This window comes from Canis lupus, chromosome 16 (genome assembly GCF_048164855.1).
Source record: "Canis lupus baileyi chromosome 16, mCanLup2.hap1, whole genome shotgun sequence".
Taxonomy (NCBI): domain Eukaryota; kingdom Metazoa; phylum Chordata; class Mammalia; order Carnivora; family Canidae; genus Canis; species Canis lupus.
The window spans coordinates 36803315-36817183 of NC_132853.1; the positions used below are offsets into that span (position 1 = coordinate 36803315).

The 13869-nt window shown below is 56.1% G+C and overlaps 1 protein-coding gene across 2 annotated transcripts; it reads left to right on the top strand.

The window, feature by feature from the left end:
* Nucleotides 1-190: 190 nt before the first annotated feature.
* COPZ2 (COPI coat complex subunit zeta 2) lies at nt 191-10129 on the top strand. Of its 2 annotated transcripts, XM_072780265.1 has the most exons (10): nt 191-313; nt 1078-1152; nt 2741-2822; nt 3374-3465; nt 3904-3959; nt 4646-4723; nt 7117-7168; nt 7781-7819; nt 8453-8569; nt 9788-10129. In XM_072780265.1, the coding sequence occupies exons 1-9, from the start codon at nt 203-205 to the stop codon at nt 8528-8530; spliced, it is 663 nt and encodes a 220-aa protein (XP_072636366.1). In that variant the 5' UTR covers nt 191-202; the 3' UTR covers nt 8531-8569; nt 9788-10129. The 2 variants fall into 2 exon arrangements, with proteins under 2 accessions (XP_072636366.1, XP_072636367.1); XM_072780266.1 differs by lacking the exon at nt 8453-8569.
* Nucleotides 10130-13869: the final 3740 nt, after the last annotated feature.

The following is a 13869-nucleotide window of genomic DNA, read 5'->3' on the forward strand; positions in this document are numbered from 1 at the left end:
CCGGCGGGTGGGCGGGTGGCAGGAAGGGGCCACGCGGAGAGGGAAAGACACGCACCGCGGGGCCCCGGGGGAGGGCGCGAGGCCCGGGCCGCGGGGGCTGCACGGGCGGCGGCGGCGGGGGGCGGCCCGGGGGGCGGCCCGCGGGCGGGGCGGGCGGAGGCGGGGCGGCGGGCGGCGCTGTCAGCGCGAGGCGGCGAGCGGAATGCAGCGGCCGGAGGCCTGGCCACGTCCGCACCCGGGGGAGGGGGCCGCGGCGGCCCAGGCCGGGGGCCCGGCGCCGCCCGTCCGAGCCGGGGAGCCGGCGGGGCTGCGGGTACGGAGCGGGCGGGCGCCGGGGCCCGGCTGCGGGGTGAGGGGGGTCGCCACTGAGGGCGCGCGCGCCAGCGCCGGGGAACTTGGGGGCCCCCGCCGAGCGCCCGGGGAGGGGGCCCGGGACAGGGCAGGGAGCAGAAGTTCTCCGGGCGCGGAGCGGCGAGGAGGCCGGGCCCGAGTGCGCGGGGGACTGAAGTTCTGGATGAGTTCGGAGTGGCGATGGGCACGGCTGGGGCGGGGGGGTGGGGGTGGGGGACCGAGGTTCGGCTGCGGGGCGGGGGGGGCGGGGGGGGCGGGGAGCGCCCGCGGCTCGAGCTCTTGGGGGCGGGGGGCTGACTTGCGGGCTCCTGGGGCTCCCCTCCCCGGGCCAGGGGGCTGGGGGCGCGCTGAGAGCGCGGGTCCAGCCTCGGCCCGGGGTCCGCTGGAAGGAGGAGGCTCGGCGCCGCTGTCCCCCCGGCCCAGGTTCTGTGATACACTCCGACTCGGGCTCTGGAGCAGTCAGTGCATGACAGAACTTGGGCCCGGACGGACCTTCTGCACCCAATGGGCACAGCGCCCACCCGGGGCCTGCAGTGGAACATCCGCCCGGGAGTGGAGCAGGCACTGGAGTTGGCCTGTGTAGCCCAGGGTTGGGCCAGATCCAGCTGTGGACCTTTCGGGTCGCTGGACCTTGAGGATGGACTCCTGAGGCCAGCAGATGCCATAGAGCCAAGGGCAGGTGTCTGCCTTGGGTCAGGAGCCAACGGAGCTCTCCCCTGGTGTCAGTTGCAGGAACCTTCCCTCTACACCATCAAGGCTGTTTTCATCCTAGATAATGATGGACACCGCCTCCTGGCCAAGGTAACCTCCCACCCTCCCTGGAAGGCCCCTGAGGACGCTGTGCCACAGCCCTGGGAACAGGAGTCCCCACCCAGCTGAACCTTCCATCCTAGGAGAGACCCTACTGTGGGCTCTGTGACTCAGAGCAACTCAGACCCTTCCAAAGGTCCTTCTGTCCATCCTCCTGCCTTGTGAGACAGCTGGCCCCTGGAGTGGGGAGTGTGGCTCCTCTGTTTCCACTCACATTCCCTGAAATGGCTTCTCATCACTCTTTCCACTGGCCAGCTGGACCTTGAGCATGGAAGGGGCCCCCTGAGAGGTCAGGGGAGTGTTGAGCCTGGAACCCAGGAGTCCTGGCCCTCACATGCTATATGAGCAATGTCCACTTTTCTTCTGCAGTTTGGGAAACACTAAGGATTAATCTGAGGAGCCTGAGAATTTAGAACCAGACAAGGTCTTAGAGACTATACAGTCTGACTCTCTCATTTCACAAATGAAGAAAAATGTGGCCTAGAGAAGCCAAATGAGTTGCCCGAGGTCACAAGTATTACTAGCAGAACGCAGATCTAAACTCAGGTATTTTGACTTGAAACTCAGAAGGCTGATTTTCACTGCACCAACTATTCAGTTCTCTGGTGTCTGTGCCACATAGCCTGGGTAAACCAAACTAGAATATTCCAAAAATAAATGTCTATCATCAACACAGTTAACTACAGTAGGGCTATGGCACTTAAACTAGCTATGAAATGCATTATAGACTAGTTTGTTCGTTTGGGACTGAAACTTTTTGTTTTCCTGATACTCAAGTGAGCTCGTTCACCACAGCAGCAGTCAGCAGGGAGGCTACTCATTTGCCTGCAGATGGGGTACTAAGTGGCAAAATCCACATCCAGAAAATTGAAAGCTGAGCCGGTCACACTTTGCTCCTGCAGATGATCAGAGGTGGATAGCCATGCGAAAGGCTCTGGGGCCTTCTCCTCGCAGGACCCATCCATGTTCAGTTTAAGAAACTGAGTCAGAGAAAGAGGTTCACCAAACCCAAACGAAAAAGCATCAATCTAGTTATGCAGTGAGTGCTAGGCACTTTCCCTTAGATATTTGGTCTTCACCACAACCCTGTCTAAAGTTAGACCATCCTTGGCTCTGCACCTTACAAATGTGAGACCTCGGGGAAGTTAGGTGACTTCTTTCCACCTCTGTGCCCCCATCAACAGAATGGGGATAATGGAGTAGCTGCTATGATTGTCATTGCTGTGATAAGGGGCCCTCGGCTCTGCCATCTTTCCTGGGGACTCGGGTTTCTGTAGCAACAGGGTGACCCACTGACCATCCCCATCCTCAGCACACCAAACATCAGCCAAATGTACAAAAGCTTCCGGGAAATCAGGAGGAGACTCCAAATACAGCGCTTAAAATTCCTCTATATTTTATGACTTTCTTTGCTTAAAATGTGTGTCTGCAGTGAAAACAGTGAGCACAGAGGCCTAGAAGGCAACAGACAGGAGATGGGGCTCTGTTTGGCCAGCACCGACCATGCTCTGCCTCCCATCCACGGAGGAGCCAGGCTCAGTGGAAAAGCTATCACCCCTTCTCCTTCCCTTTCTCATAGTATTATGATGATACATTCCCCTCCTTGAAGGAGCAGATGGCCTTCGAGAAAAATGTCTTCAACAAGACCAGCCGGACTGACAGTAAGTGTCCGCCTCTTCCTTGCCCAGAACTCTCAGATGCACATCGCCATCCCCTCCATCTGGACACATCTGTCCCTGTCGGCCATACATACCCACAGGCCATCCCCTTTCCTTATAGGTTCTTTTTCCTCTCCCTCTCAGCTGTTCTCCTCTCCCTCCCTTTGGGGAGCCTTCACTCCCCATCCCTCTCTAACCCCCACCACACTCCACCCCCAACATACCCAGACCTCTCTTTCCGCAGAAGGTGCCAACTACCTGTATGTCCCCCACCAGCCTGGAGCTGGAACAAGGTGTTTACGTGGTGGGAGGGGAAACCGAAGGTTGCCCCTGCACTGGATTTGTGGACTACTCAGAATGAGACAATCACCAGAAGTAGAGTAGGGGTTGGGGGAAAGGACACCAAGTAGCCTAATGGTGGTATCCTTAGTGCTAGTCTTTTCAAGGGTTCCTTGGAAAGTGAAGAAGGAGAAAGGGGGAGAGAAGCAGGGCTGGAGATCAGGAAGAGGGGTCCGGCAGAGGTGGCCAGACCTGAAAGCCTCCTCCACTTCTAGGTGAGATTGCATTTTTCGGAGGCATGACCATCGTCTACAAGAGCAGCATTGATCTCTTCCTGTATGTGGTGGGCTCCTCCAACGAGAATGAGGTGAATTCAGGAGGTTGGGGTGACAGAGAGGGTCTGTCCAGAGCTTGGATTCGGGGGTAGAAGCTGGGTTCTGAAGGCTTATCATTAGGTACCCCTCCTTCTGGGGGCTGGGAGCAGCTGGAATGATTCTTTCTAGAATGGTACATTTCCATGTTGCCTCTTAGGTTCCTTGGGAGCCCGAAATGAAGTCCTGGGCAGGGAGCCTTTATCTCTTCTTTAAATATCACTAGGGAGGGATACACTCAGTGTCCCACAGTGGGGGAGGGCACCCCATGTACGGGAGGGCACCCCTGAGGTCAAGCTGCAGTTGCCAGCTCCATCCTCTCTGAAAAGGGACAACTAGCCAAACAGGTAGGCTCTGAGAAGGCCAAAAGGAGTTTTGGCCTTCTCAACCACAAGCTCTCTTGTTCTCCTCCTCCCATATGCACCCATCCTCAGCTGATGCTCATGTCCGTTCTCACCTGTCTGTTTGAGTCCCTGAGCCACGTGTTAAGGTAAGTGAGGTCCTCTGCCCTCCAAGGCCCTCACCCCCCCTTGCTACATCACAGAGGCAGGACTCTTCCTCTGCTTTCCTCCTGAAGTCCTCAAAAGACTAAGACTGGAGCCAGAGCATCCTCCTCCAAGGCCCCCTGCCCTTTAGCAGACCACCTTGATGTCCCCAGAGCAGAGCTATGTGAGGGTATGGCCAGAAAATGAGGTCCAGAGAAGTGAGGTGATCTGCCTGGGGTTACAGTCTGTTTATATCAGAACAGAGACTCAAGCTCAGGTTTTTTGACTTGAAGCTCAGGATGGTTTTCACTGCACCCCCATTCAGGTACCTGGTATCTGTCTGTCCCAGTGAACATGGCCTAGGTAAACTGAGTCAACATAATGCAAAAATAAATATCTACAGTCAAAACAATTAACTATCGTACAGCTGTAGCATCTGACCTAGCCATGAAATGCATTAGGGGTAACTTGGTGGTGCAGTGTCAGTGCCCCGCATGTGAGAGTTTGGGCAAAGGGGGGCTAAGGAATCCCTTGCATAGGTATCACCCTCACTGTCCTGTACATTCTCCTTCCCCGTGCTCCTCAGGGATAAGGGTGGGGGAAGGGGTGGAGAGAGAGGGTCTGCCTCACTTAGGCAGAAACCCAGGTCCTCCTGGCCATGGAGAGGTCCAGGAACTGTGTCTGCCTCCAGGAAGAATGTGGAGAAGCGCTGGTTGCTGGAGAACATGGACGGAGCCTTCTTGGTGCTGGACGAGATTGTGGATGGCGGGTGAGGAGAGGTCTCAGAGAAGAGGGGCTGCTCAGGGACACTCACCGTGGGAGGTGCCTTTGGGGGTCATCTGCTCTAGATTGTACCAAGCACATTGTTGGCTCTCTGGCCAAGTCCTCCCTCCCTTCCCTCACCCCGCTCATGAGGATGGAAGCTGATCTCAGTGTTAGCCAAAGTCAAGCAAACAAGAAAGCAACCTCATGTCCAACTATGGCCAACTGTTGAATAGGCGGGGTCTGGGGAAATGGTTTGCTGTCTGGTGCCCAGGAAAAAAGGGGTAGCACAGGCCTCTGCGGCTCCCTGGGAGATCTCCATTCAGCCCCCTGCTGCCTCCACACCTCCCCTCTTAGAGCTCCATCCCAGCCTCAGCTAGACCATGACCGGACTGGTTGCTTTTACTCCCTCAGCCTTCCTTTCCCCATCTTTCCAGTGTGGATAAGATAACTACCCAGAGGATATGGGGATTACTTGAGGTGAGGCAGGTGGAGCTCACGGCTCTCTTCCCAGGAACATCACCTCCTACCGCTCTGCTGTGATATTCCTGGGAAGCCCGGAGCCCTTTTGAGAAGGGCCGGTTAGTCTATTTCCATCGCAGGTGATGTGGGGGGAGAAAAAGAAGTTCTGGCTCTGGGGGAAGGATAAGAGAAACCAATCACCGTAAATACGTGCCTCTTTCATAACATCCAGTTTATAGACGAGGAAGCTGAGGCTCAGAGATTCAAGCGACCTGCCCAGCGTCCCATGGCAAGGGAGCAGCAGGGCCAAGATCAGACACCATGTGCATAGTTCCAGAGACTGTGCTCTTCCTACGAGGACACTGTACACTCAGGGAGGTGGGGCACTGTGCAAGCCCTCTCTCCTTCCCTCCTCCTTCCCTCTCCATCCACTGCCTGTTGCGGCAATGCCTCTTGCTAATTGGCAGAAACCCAAAATGAGTGGGACCAGAAGTATATACAATTTTGTGGAACCTCTTTAAGGAACACACACAAACACACACATACACACACACACACACACACACACATTTTATATTTATAAATACAAAATGAGGGCCTTGGAAGAGCCTGTGTGAGGGAGGATATAAGCTTTATATGCCTCTAGGCCTGTGCCCCAGAAGGCCTAGTCTCTGCCCCCCACCCAGGAGCTCAGTTTCACTCTAAGGAAAACCAGGGACATGTCAGTTGAGACAGTGCCTGAACTGGAGCCTTGGCTGGGTAGGTCTCTGTCTTTATGGGTGAAAGGATCTCTGGTGAAGGGGTGCCCAGTGTCCCAGTGATGAGGCCTGAAAGAGGCTCTCAAGATATATCTGTTCACTTCCCTGGGATTGATGTGAAAGAAAAACTCAGCTTCTGCCCTAGAGGAGCCTCACTGGGTGAAGAGGAACATTCAGTCAAACCCCCCCCCCATCCCACCCACGGTGACCAGCCCTCACACGGGCACCCCTGCCCATACCCACAAAGCTCCCCTGTGCCCCCACTGCATGGTGAAAGACTGCTTGCTGGCCAAGAAAAGCCTTGATACTTGGATCTATCAAAAGGGAAGATAGATTCTGGTTTTAAAGGTTTTACTCGGGCAGCCTGGGTGGCTCAGCGGTTTGGCGCCGCCTTCAGCCCAGGGCGTAATCCTGGAGACCCGGGATTGAGTCCCAAATCGGGCTCCCTGCATGGAGCCTGCTTCTCCCTCTGCCCGTGTCTCTGCCTCTCTCTCTCTCTCTCTCTCTCTCTAGAATAAATAAATAAAATCTTTAAAAAATATAAAGGTTTTACTCATTTATTCATGAGAGAGAGAGAGAGAGAGAGAGAGGCAGAGACACGGGCAGAGGGAGAAGCAGGTTCTCTGTGGGGAACTTGATGCAGGACTCGATCCCCAGACTCCGGGAACAAGACCTGAGCCAAAGACAGATGCTCAACCATTAAGCCACCCAGGTGCCCAGATCCTGGTTTTAAGTGTTCTATTTCTTGTATGGCATGACCCCATGGCACAGAATCCTAGTGAAACAGGTGGGGTCCCCAGGCACCCTCCCTTCCTTCACAACATCTGACTCCATCTCCCTAGATCCAGAACGTGAAGTGAACTTTCAAGAGCTCAAAGTTTGTTGGTCTCTTGCTTTTGACTCTGTGATCATTCTAGACTGGACTGCCCTCACCCTATTCCAGAGCTTGTAACCATGACCACCAAGTGTGTGACCACCAGGTTTGAAGTGTAGAGGAATCAAAGCTGAGGGCTGTCCATAGGGAGGGAGAGCTCTGGCTGAGGAGTATCAGTGGGAAGGTGCCTTGGAGGGGATGCCTGCAGCATATGGTAAGGGAGGGAAGGGGCTCAGCCGGGAAAGGCCGCAGAGGGCAGAGTCATAGCACTGATTTTCTCCTCTTGGTTCCTCTCTCATCTTGTAGCGTGATTCTGGAGAGTGATGCTCAGCAAGTGATCCAGAAAGTGAATTTTAGGGTAAGAGTCTTCCTGCATGTCCCTCACTCCCACCCCATCCTCACTCCCGCCCGGGCTGCCCTTCCCACACTTCCAGCCTCCCGTCCTCCCCCTACAAGCATTGTCAGGGCCAGGATGCTAGGGACCCACATTCCTCTAGCAGAAGCAGCTCCTGGATTGATGCACATGTGGGGGTGGCAGTGAATAAGAGAGATCTCTTGCCCTCTCCCTCTGTAGAATCACCAAGTACCTCACTCTCCATCCTCCCCAGTGGGAAGCACAGAGTGGGGAAAGGAAGAAATTCTCCAAGGGCTACCGGGTGGCTGCCTTGGCCTTGAGTGTGGAGAATTGGGGTGCAGACAGACCCTCTCCCTGCCTAGTTTGGCATTTATTGTCTGGATGAAGTCTTTTCTCCCATCTTTATTTGCCTTCATGCCCTTGCTGTCCATGCCTCACAGGCCCCAGGGGCCTGGCTCCCCAGGTGGCAGGCTCCAGGGCTTCCACTCACTGGTGATACCAGTGTGGTTCTGGGTCCCCTAACCACTGCCTCACCTCACCACCACCCCCAAAGACTCTTTCTTCACTCTGTCCCCTCCCCTGGCCTGACCACCCTCTGACACTGCTTCCCTGCAGGCCGATGACAGCAGCCTGACTGAACAGAGTGTGGCCCAGGTAGGCCCCCTGCGTCTGCCATGGCCAGAAATAGGCTAGAGGGAGGAGAGAAGAGCCTCCCAGGGGGACCGGGGCAGGGGCTATTGAGGCTGAGAAGTCAGGGGTGCAGGGGGGGAAGGATGGGGCTGTCTCTTGGAGAGCCACTGGAGGCTTCCGGGAACACCAAGATGGGACAGAGCTGGGGATTCATAAACAACGCGTACCTCACCAGTGGTCTGCCTCACTTCCTGGCTTGGCAGCTTTGCATGGAAACCCCAGGCTGAGCTACCACTCTGGAGATGACAGGGTCACTTGTCCCCCAAAGCATTCTGGGAACTGAGGCCCCTGGTGCTCCCCCAAACCCAGAAAGGATACCAAATGGGAGTTTTTCCTTTTAACCCCCCCTCACCCCATGCAGTTTAGGGTTCCTGCTGGAGTTGTTAAGAAACCGACCACTCACCAGTTGCCCCCTTGGCCCCCCAAATGACCTGGCCATGGAAAAGTCCATCCCCACCCGACTTCTGCATGGTCCTGTCTGGGGTGCAAGTATGGCAGGGGGCAGACTCCTGGATCTGTGGCGTGACTGGTTCCACAGCTGTGCAAACTTCCTGCTTGTCAGGCCCACTGCTTGACCTCCATTCTGTCTGCCCACAGGTCTCTCTGCCCAGACTAATCCTGCTTTTCTGGAACTTCCTGCCCAGGGCACTAACTACCTCCTGCTGTGACAGCTAAGGCAGGGGTGGAGCCAAGCCATCCTGCATGGAGCCCCAGGTGTCATGTCCCCCTCCTTTACTGCCCCTGCCGCTTGCTCTGCCTCTCCCTCCTCCCAGTTTCCTATGTGTCCTCACAATTTGCTGGAATGAAGGCAGCCACATGGCAGTTTTCAGGTCAGAAAGAGGTTGGAGAGCACTGAGCAGAGCCGTTAAGAACACAGGTGCAGATGTGAGTCATCCCAGGATGGATGTTCCAGCCTCCCACCTGCAAGCTGGGTGACCTCCAGCAAGTTACTCAACCTCTCTGGGCCTCACACAATCATGGGACACTCCTGAGAGAGTTGTTACAAGAATTAGAAGAGCTAATGCAGGGAAAGCTTTTAGCTCAGCTCCTATTTTTTCCAAAGGGGGAGAGAATGAAGACACAGCACTTTAATGGAATTCTTGAGTAAGAACCAAGGAAGGTGTAGGTAGTGACTGGGAGAGGACATGAGGGGACAGTTCGTTTCTGGCTAGGAGAAGCAGGAGAAACCCAGGGCCAGGCTGCCCCTGAGAGAGGAGGGACACTGTGCAGGAGGAAGATATGTACAGCGTGGCATGGGACTTCTTCAGAGGGGAATGAGGCTTGATGGCTGCAAAGATGATCTGAGGGACAAACCTGGGGTCCCCACCATGTTGGCATTGTGTTCGTGCACACTTGAATGGATTTGTCTAAGTCCCTGACCAGGCTGTTTCCTCCCCAGGATGTGAGAATGAGCGCATCTGAATGCAGGTGTCCCGTGGCAGCACTAGGCCAGCCCCCCTTTGCCAGCTGTGCCACATCAGCAGGGAGTTGGGGTGGGGTGTTGAGGATACACTGCCAGCCCAGGCCAGAGCTAGGGGGTTGCCGAGCTGTCTGGGCACAGGAAGTATCTGGTCTGGGCCTAGTCTCTGCCGAGACGTGGCACTGTGGGCGGGCGTTGGAATGACACGGCCTGGGGGAGACCAGGCCTGCTGCCACACCCCTGGCTGCAGACTTGGGGACTGTGGAAGGCCAGGCAGGCTCAGGCCTGAGCCGGGAGCCGGCTGCAGCCAGTTTGGACTGCTCTGTTTTGCTGGCCTGGTCCCACTAAAGCGGGCACAGATGAGGTGCTGCCACCTAGTGACAGAGGATTGCAGGGACACTTAGAGCCGGCTTGTAGACCCACCCCCCCACCCCACCCCCCGCGCCCCAGCGTTAAGGCACTTGATATTCCCCACCCAATTCTTTCTCTCAGCTGTATTCCCTATCCCCCAGGTTCTTCAGTCTGCCAAGGAACAAATTAAATGGTCGTTACTGAAATGAAGGCTGTGCATTCAGGGCTCCCTGCCCCCAGAGCATTTCCCCGATCCTGGCAAAATCTCAAAGATCCAGGGAACAGGAGAGACCCATCTGTATCCCTAGGCCCTCCCAGAACTGACTCCTGAGGTCTCTGGCCAGGGACTCTGAGATGCAAAGATTTGGCTTCAGTACTGACTCACCCCTTCTCACTGCCCTGGCCTGTCCCTCCAGCCACGAGAACCAGCTGAGCTGCCTTAACTCAGACCTTAGGCATTCCTCGCCCCAGAGCCCTAATAAACCTGCTTTGTCTCCTGCCAATGGTCTCCTTCTCTCTTGGCCTGAGAAATGTGCATAAGTTCTTATAAGGGCTCCTGCACTGCCTGCGACTCATCTTAAGGACGCCCAGTACCAGGGTGTCCAGGATTTATCCCCGTGGCCATGTGTTGGGGAGGGGGCCACGAGAGAGGGACGATTTATCATAGTGGGGTGTGTGATACTGATACCACGGGTCCCCATATGCAATGGGAAGGGCTAGGTACGATTGTGTAGCAGAATAAAAAAAAAAAAACAGTAATAATGGTGCAATAGGGCACATTTGGGGAAAAGGAGACAAAAGATGATACTCCTAAATGTATACTTCCCAAACCTCCGGGAAAAAGGGAGCAAAAGATGGTAAACACATGGTGATCCTGTTGGGGGTTCTTTGAGTCACTTTATCCATTCTCAGCTTCCAAAAAGGAAGGGCGTCAGGCTTCCTCTAGACAAACTGAGGAACAGCACGCCCGTTTTTCTTGGCATGCCGGGGGCCGCGGAATGCCTACACTAGCAGACGTCCTGGGCACTAGAGCCCTGCGAGCTTGCCATGGCTGGGCCGGTGCTGGCCGCGAGGAAGCGCCCGCCAGCCCCCACTGTGCATGTGTGTCCAGAGCACCCAGGGCGTCCCAGGGGGTGGCTGAAGACTGGAGGCCCGGAGGGTGGGGAGACAAGGGCAGGGGATGATGCCGGGGGCCAACGGGAAGGATGGAGCGACTTCCCAGGCGACATAACTCCACTTCTTTCTCCCTGTCCCAGAACCTCCCGTTTCTCCTTTTTTTTTTTTTTTAAGTTTTTATTTATCCATGAGAGACACCGAGAGAGGCAGAGACATAGGCAGAGGGTTAAGCAGGCTCCCCGCGGGGAGCCAGTGTGTGTGTGTGGGGGGGGACTCCGTCGGGACCCGCATCCCGACCTGAGCCAAAGGCAGACGCTCAACCACTGAGCCACCCAGGTGCCCCTCATTTCTCCCTTTCTTTCTCTGACGCGTACACTTTCTGCGTCCCTGTACATAAGTCCCCTAGAAAGTCTAACGGTCCCACCCGGGACAGCTCATCTCCCTCCGCACGTTCCTAACAGCGGCGGCAGGTTCACGCCCCACCCTGGCCCCGCCCCTCGTTGGCACGATTCGCCGCGGGGAGCCCGCCCTAGGGCCGCATCCGCGATCCTACAGCGCCACCTGGAGGGAAAAGTGGGAAACGCGCTCCCTCCAGGTCCTGCTCCCCTGATTAACTCCGCCTCCAGGGCGGGACCAAACCCGGCTCCCGGGGTCCTCCCGGCCTCCCACGCTGACAACAGGGCGTTGCCCTAGCAACCAGCATGCTTGACCCGCAGTGCGAGTTCCGCGCCAGCGTGGGCACACGAATTTCTGCCGGCAGCTACAGTAAGAAAGCAGCGAACCTTGGATGTTAATAGAGGCTGTCCCTGCGGGTTATCACGTTTACATTATAAAACTCTAAGATTGGATATTTATAATGGGCACGACTACTTCTGTAATTAGAGAAAATGATAAGGATATAGCTATGTACACAAATACATTGTAAGCACTGTGTACATAACCCGTTCCAGTAAATAACGCAAAAAGGCAACTCCGAAAGGGGAAAGAAAAAAAGAGTATGTAATTAAATGCTGTAGAGTTCGAGGGCCAGTGTAGACACGGGAAATGAGAGGTTCTCCAGGAATACTTCGCCAAATATGCGGCCTCATCTGGTGCCCGGCTCCATCCACTGCCTCTAAACGACCACAAGGTCGGAAGGGGCAACTTCGCTTCCTTAGCAACCCGGTGGCGCCTGGCGAGCCCCTGCAATTCCAGTGATGCAGGGACTGGAATGGGAAGGCCCATCGCTTCGCACAAACCGGTTCGCCGAATTCCTGCGGACTATGCGATGCTCTCCTCACTTTACCGAGGTTGCACACCGAGGCTCTGAAAGTTAAACTGTTTGCAGCAGTTTCTGCAAAGCCGGCGGGGGAAGGAGAACTGCTGGAGAGAGGTGGCCTTCCCGCGCCCCCTGACCTAGGGCCACACAGGGCCTGTACTGGGTTAAGAGGAATGAGCGGAGGGGGCATTACTCTCTGCAGAGTAAGGCGACAAGAAGGGTGTCCTGTCCGCTGTGGCTAAAGGACTAGGGGAAGGGGTTTACAGCAACGCAGCCCCCCCCCCCCCAGGGGGAGGACAGCGCAGAGAGGACAGTGGACGCCGGGCGGGCGTCTTCCCGGGGATCCCAGGCTTGCTGGCCCGGCTCTGTGGGCGCCGAGGCGGAGGCTCTGCTGCGTCCCTGGGCCTCTGGCAGTCTGCCTGGAGCCCCGGCCGTGGCTCCTTCCCCGCAGACTGCCTCATTAGCGTGGCCCCAGGCGGGAGCCCGCGGGCGCAGAGCGGAGCGCGCAGCACCGGGCAGGCGGGGCGCAGTCGGCCCGGGACTGGGTTTCGGGAAGAGCAGCCGGCGGTTTAGGGAGTCGGGGGCGGCGGCCGAGGCCTCGCCTTCCAGTCTGTTCTCGTCCCCTGGGCCCCTCCCCGTCTTTCTAACTTCCCCCCTCCCCTCGCCCTCGTGGGCGACCCAGCGGGTCTCGGGTAGGTGTAGACAAGGGGACTTCAGGGCGCCTCCTTCTCCCCTGTAGAATGGGCACCAGGGCAGGTCAGAAGCCGAGAGCCCAGGGGCTTGCGTCCAGGCGGAGGGGGCACACTGAAGCACTGGCCCCGGGTCTCCACTAGCAGGAGGGCCACTGGCTTCGGCTAGGCCGGGCTGGGGACACAGTCGCACGACCAGGCCCTCGGACCCCCTTTATAGCACTCGGAGCAGGTCGTTCCCACTCGCGCCCCGCGCGCCCCCTGCGTCCTGGCCATTGGCTGGCGGGAAGGCTGAGCTGGTCGGATTGCCTGGCCTCGGGACAGAGATGGATGGCTCCCCGCTGGCAGGACCCGCGGCGGCCCGAGGGTGTCCTAGCTGCGAGGCACAGTTTGGCTAAGGCAGAGCCAGCAGGCCTGGGGAGCGGCAGGGATGCGCGGGAGACCCGCCTAAACTCCAATTTTCTGTGCCCTAAGTCTACCTTCGAAACTCTACAGAGGGGGCAGCCCCGGTGGCGCAGCGGTTTAGCGCCGCTTGCAGCCCAGGGCGTGATCCTGGAGACCGGGGATCGAGTCTCACGTCAGGCTCTCTCTCTATTATACAGAGATGCCTGCTTCTCCCTCTGCCTCTCTCTGTCTCTATGAATGAAAGAGAGAAAGAAAAAAACTCTACAGAGGAAAGAAAAAATCTTACCTCTGAATTTCCAGTAAATACCCTTTAATTCCAGAACCGGATATAGGCAAAATTGAAGCATTTACCCAAAGCAGGTTTGGCACAACCCTACAAGTCTCCCTTTCCTTCCAAACTGGGTCTCTTCATTTAACAATATTTGTACATTATATTCATTCACTCATTCATTCATTCATTCATTCATTCAAGTATTTGAGTGTTTGCCATGAGCCAGGAACTAAGGAAAGAAGAGAGGTAGACTTACTTGCAAGTGATTGACTTCAGACTTGCAGTGGGGTAGGTGTGGAGGGCTGAAAGGAGAAAAGGGTTTGGGGGATATTTAAAGGTAGAAATACATTCATTGTAAAATCAAATCTTCTTCTTCTTCTTCTTCTTCTTCTTCTTCTTCTTCTTCTTCTTTCTTCTTCTTCTTCTTCTTCTTCTTCTTCTTCTTCTTCTTCTTCTTCTTCTTCTTCTCCTTCTCCTTCTCCTTCTCCTTCTTCTTCTTCTTGT

Bases quoted from the DNA above. Each gene is read 5' to 3' on its own strand.
- COPZ2 (XM_072780265.1), top strand. From the start codon at position 203: ATGCAGCGGCCGGAGGCCTGGCCACGTCCGCACCCGGGGGAGGGGGCC. The intron at 1,153-2,740 runs GTAACCTCCCAC...CCTTTCTCATAG, and splicing joins GACACCGCCTCCTGGCCAAG to TATTATGATGATACATTCCC. The intron at 7,820-8,452 runs GTAGGCCCCCTG...GTCTGCCCACAG, and splicing joins CTGAACAGAGTGTGGCCCAG to GTCTCTCTGCCCAGACTAAT.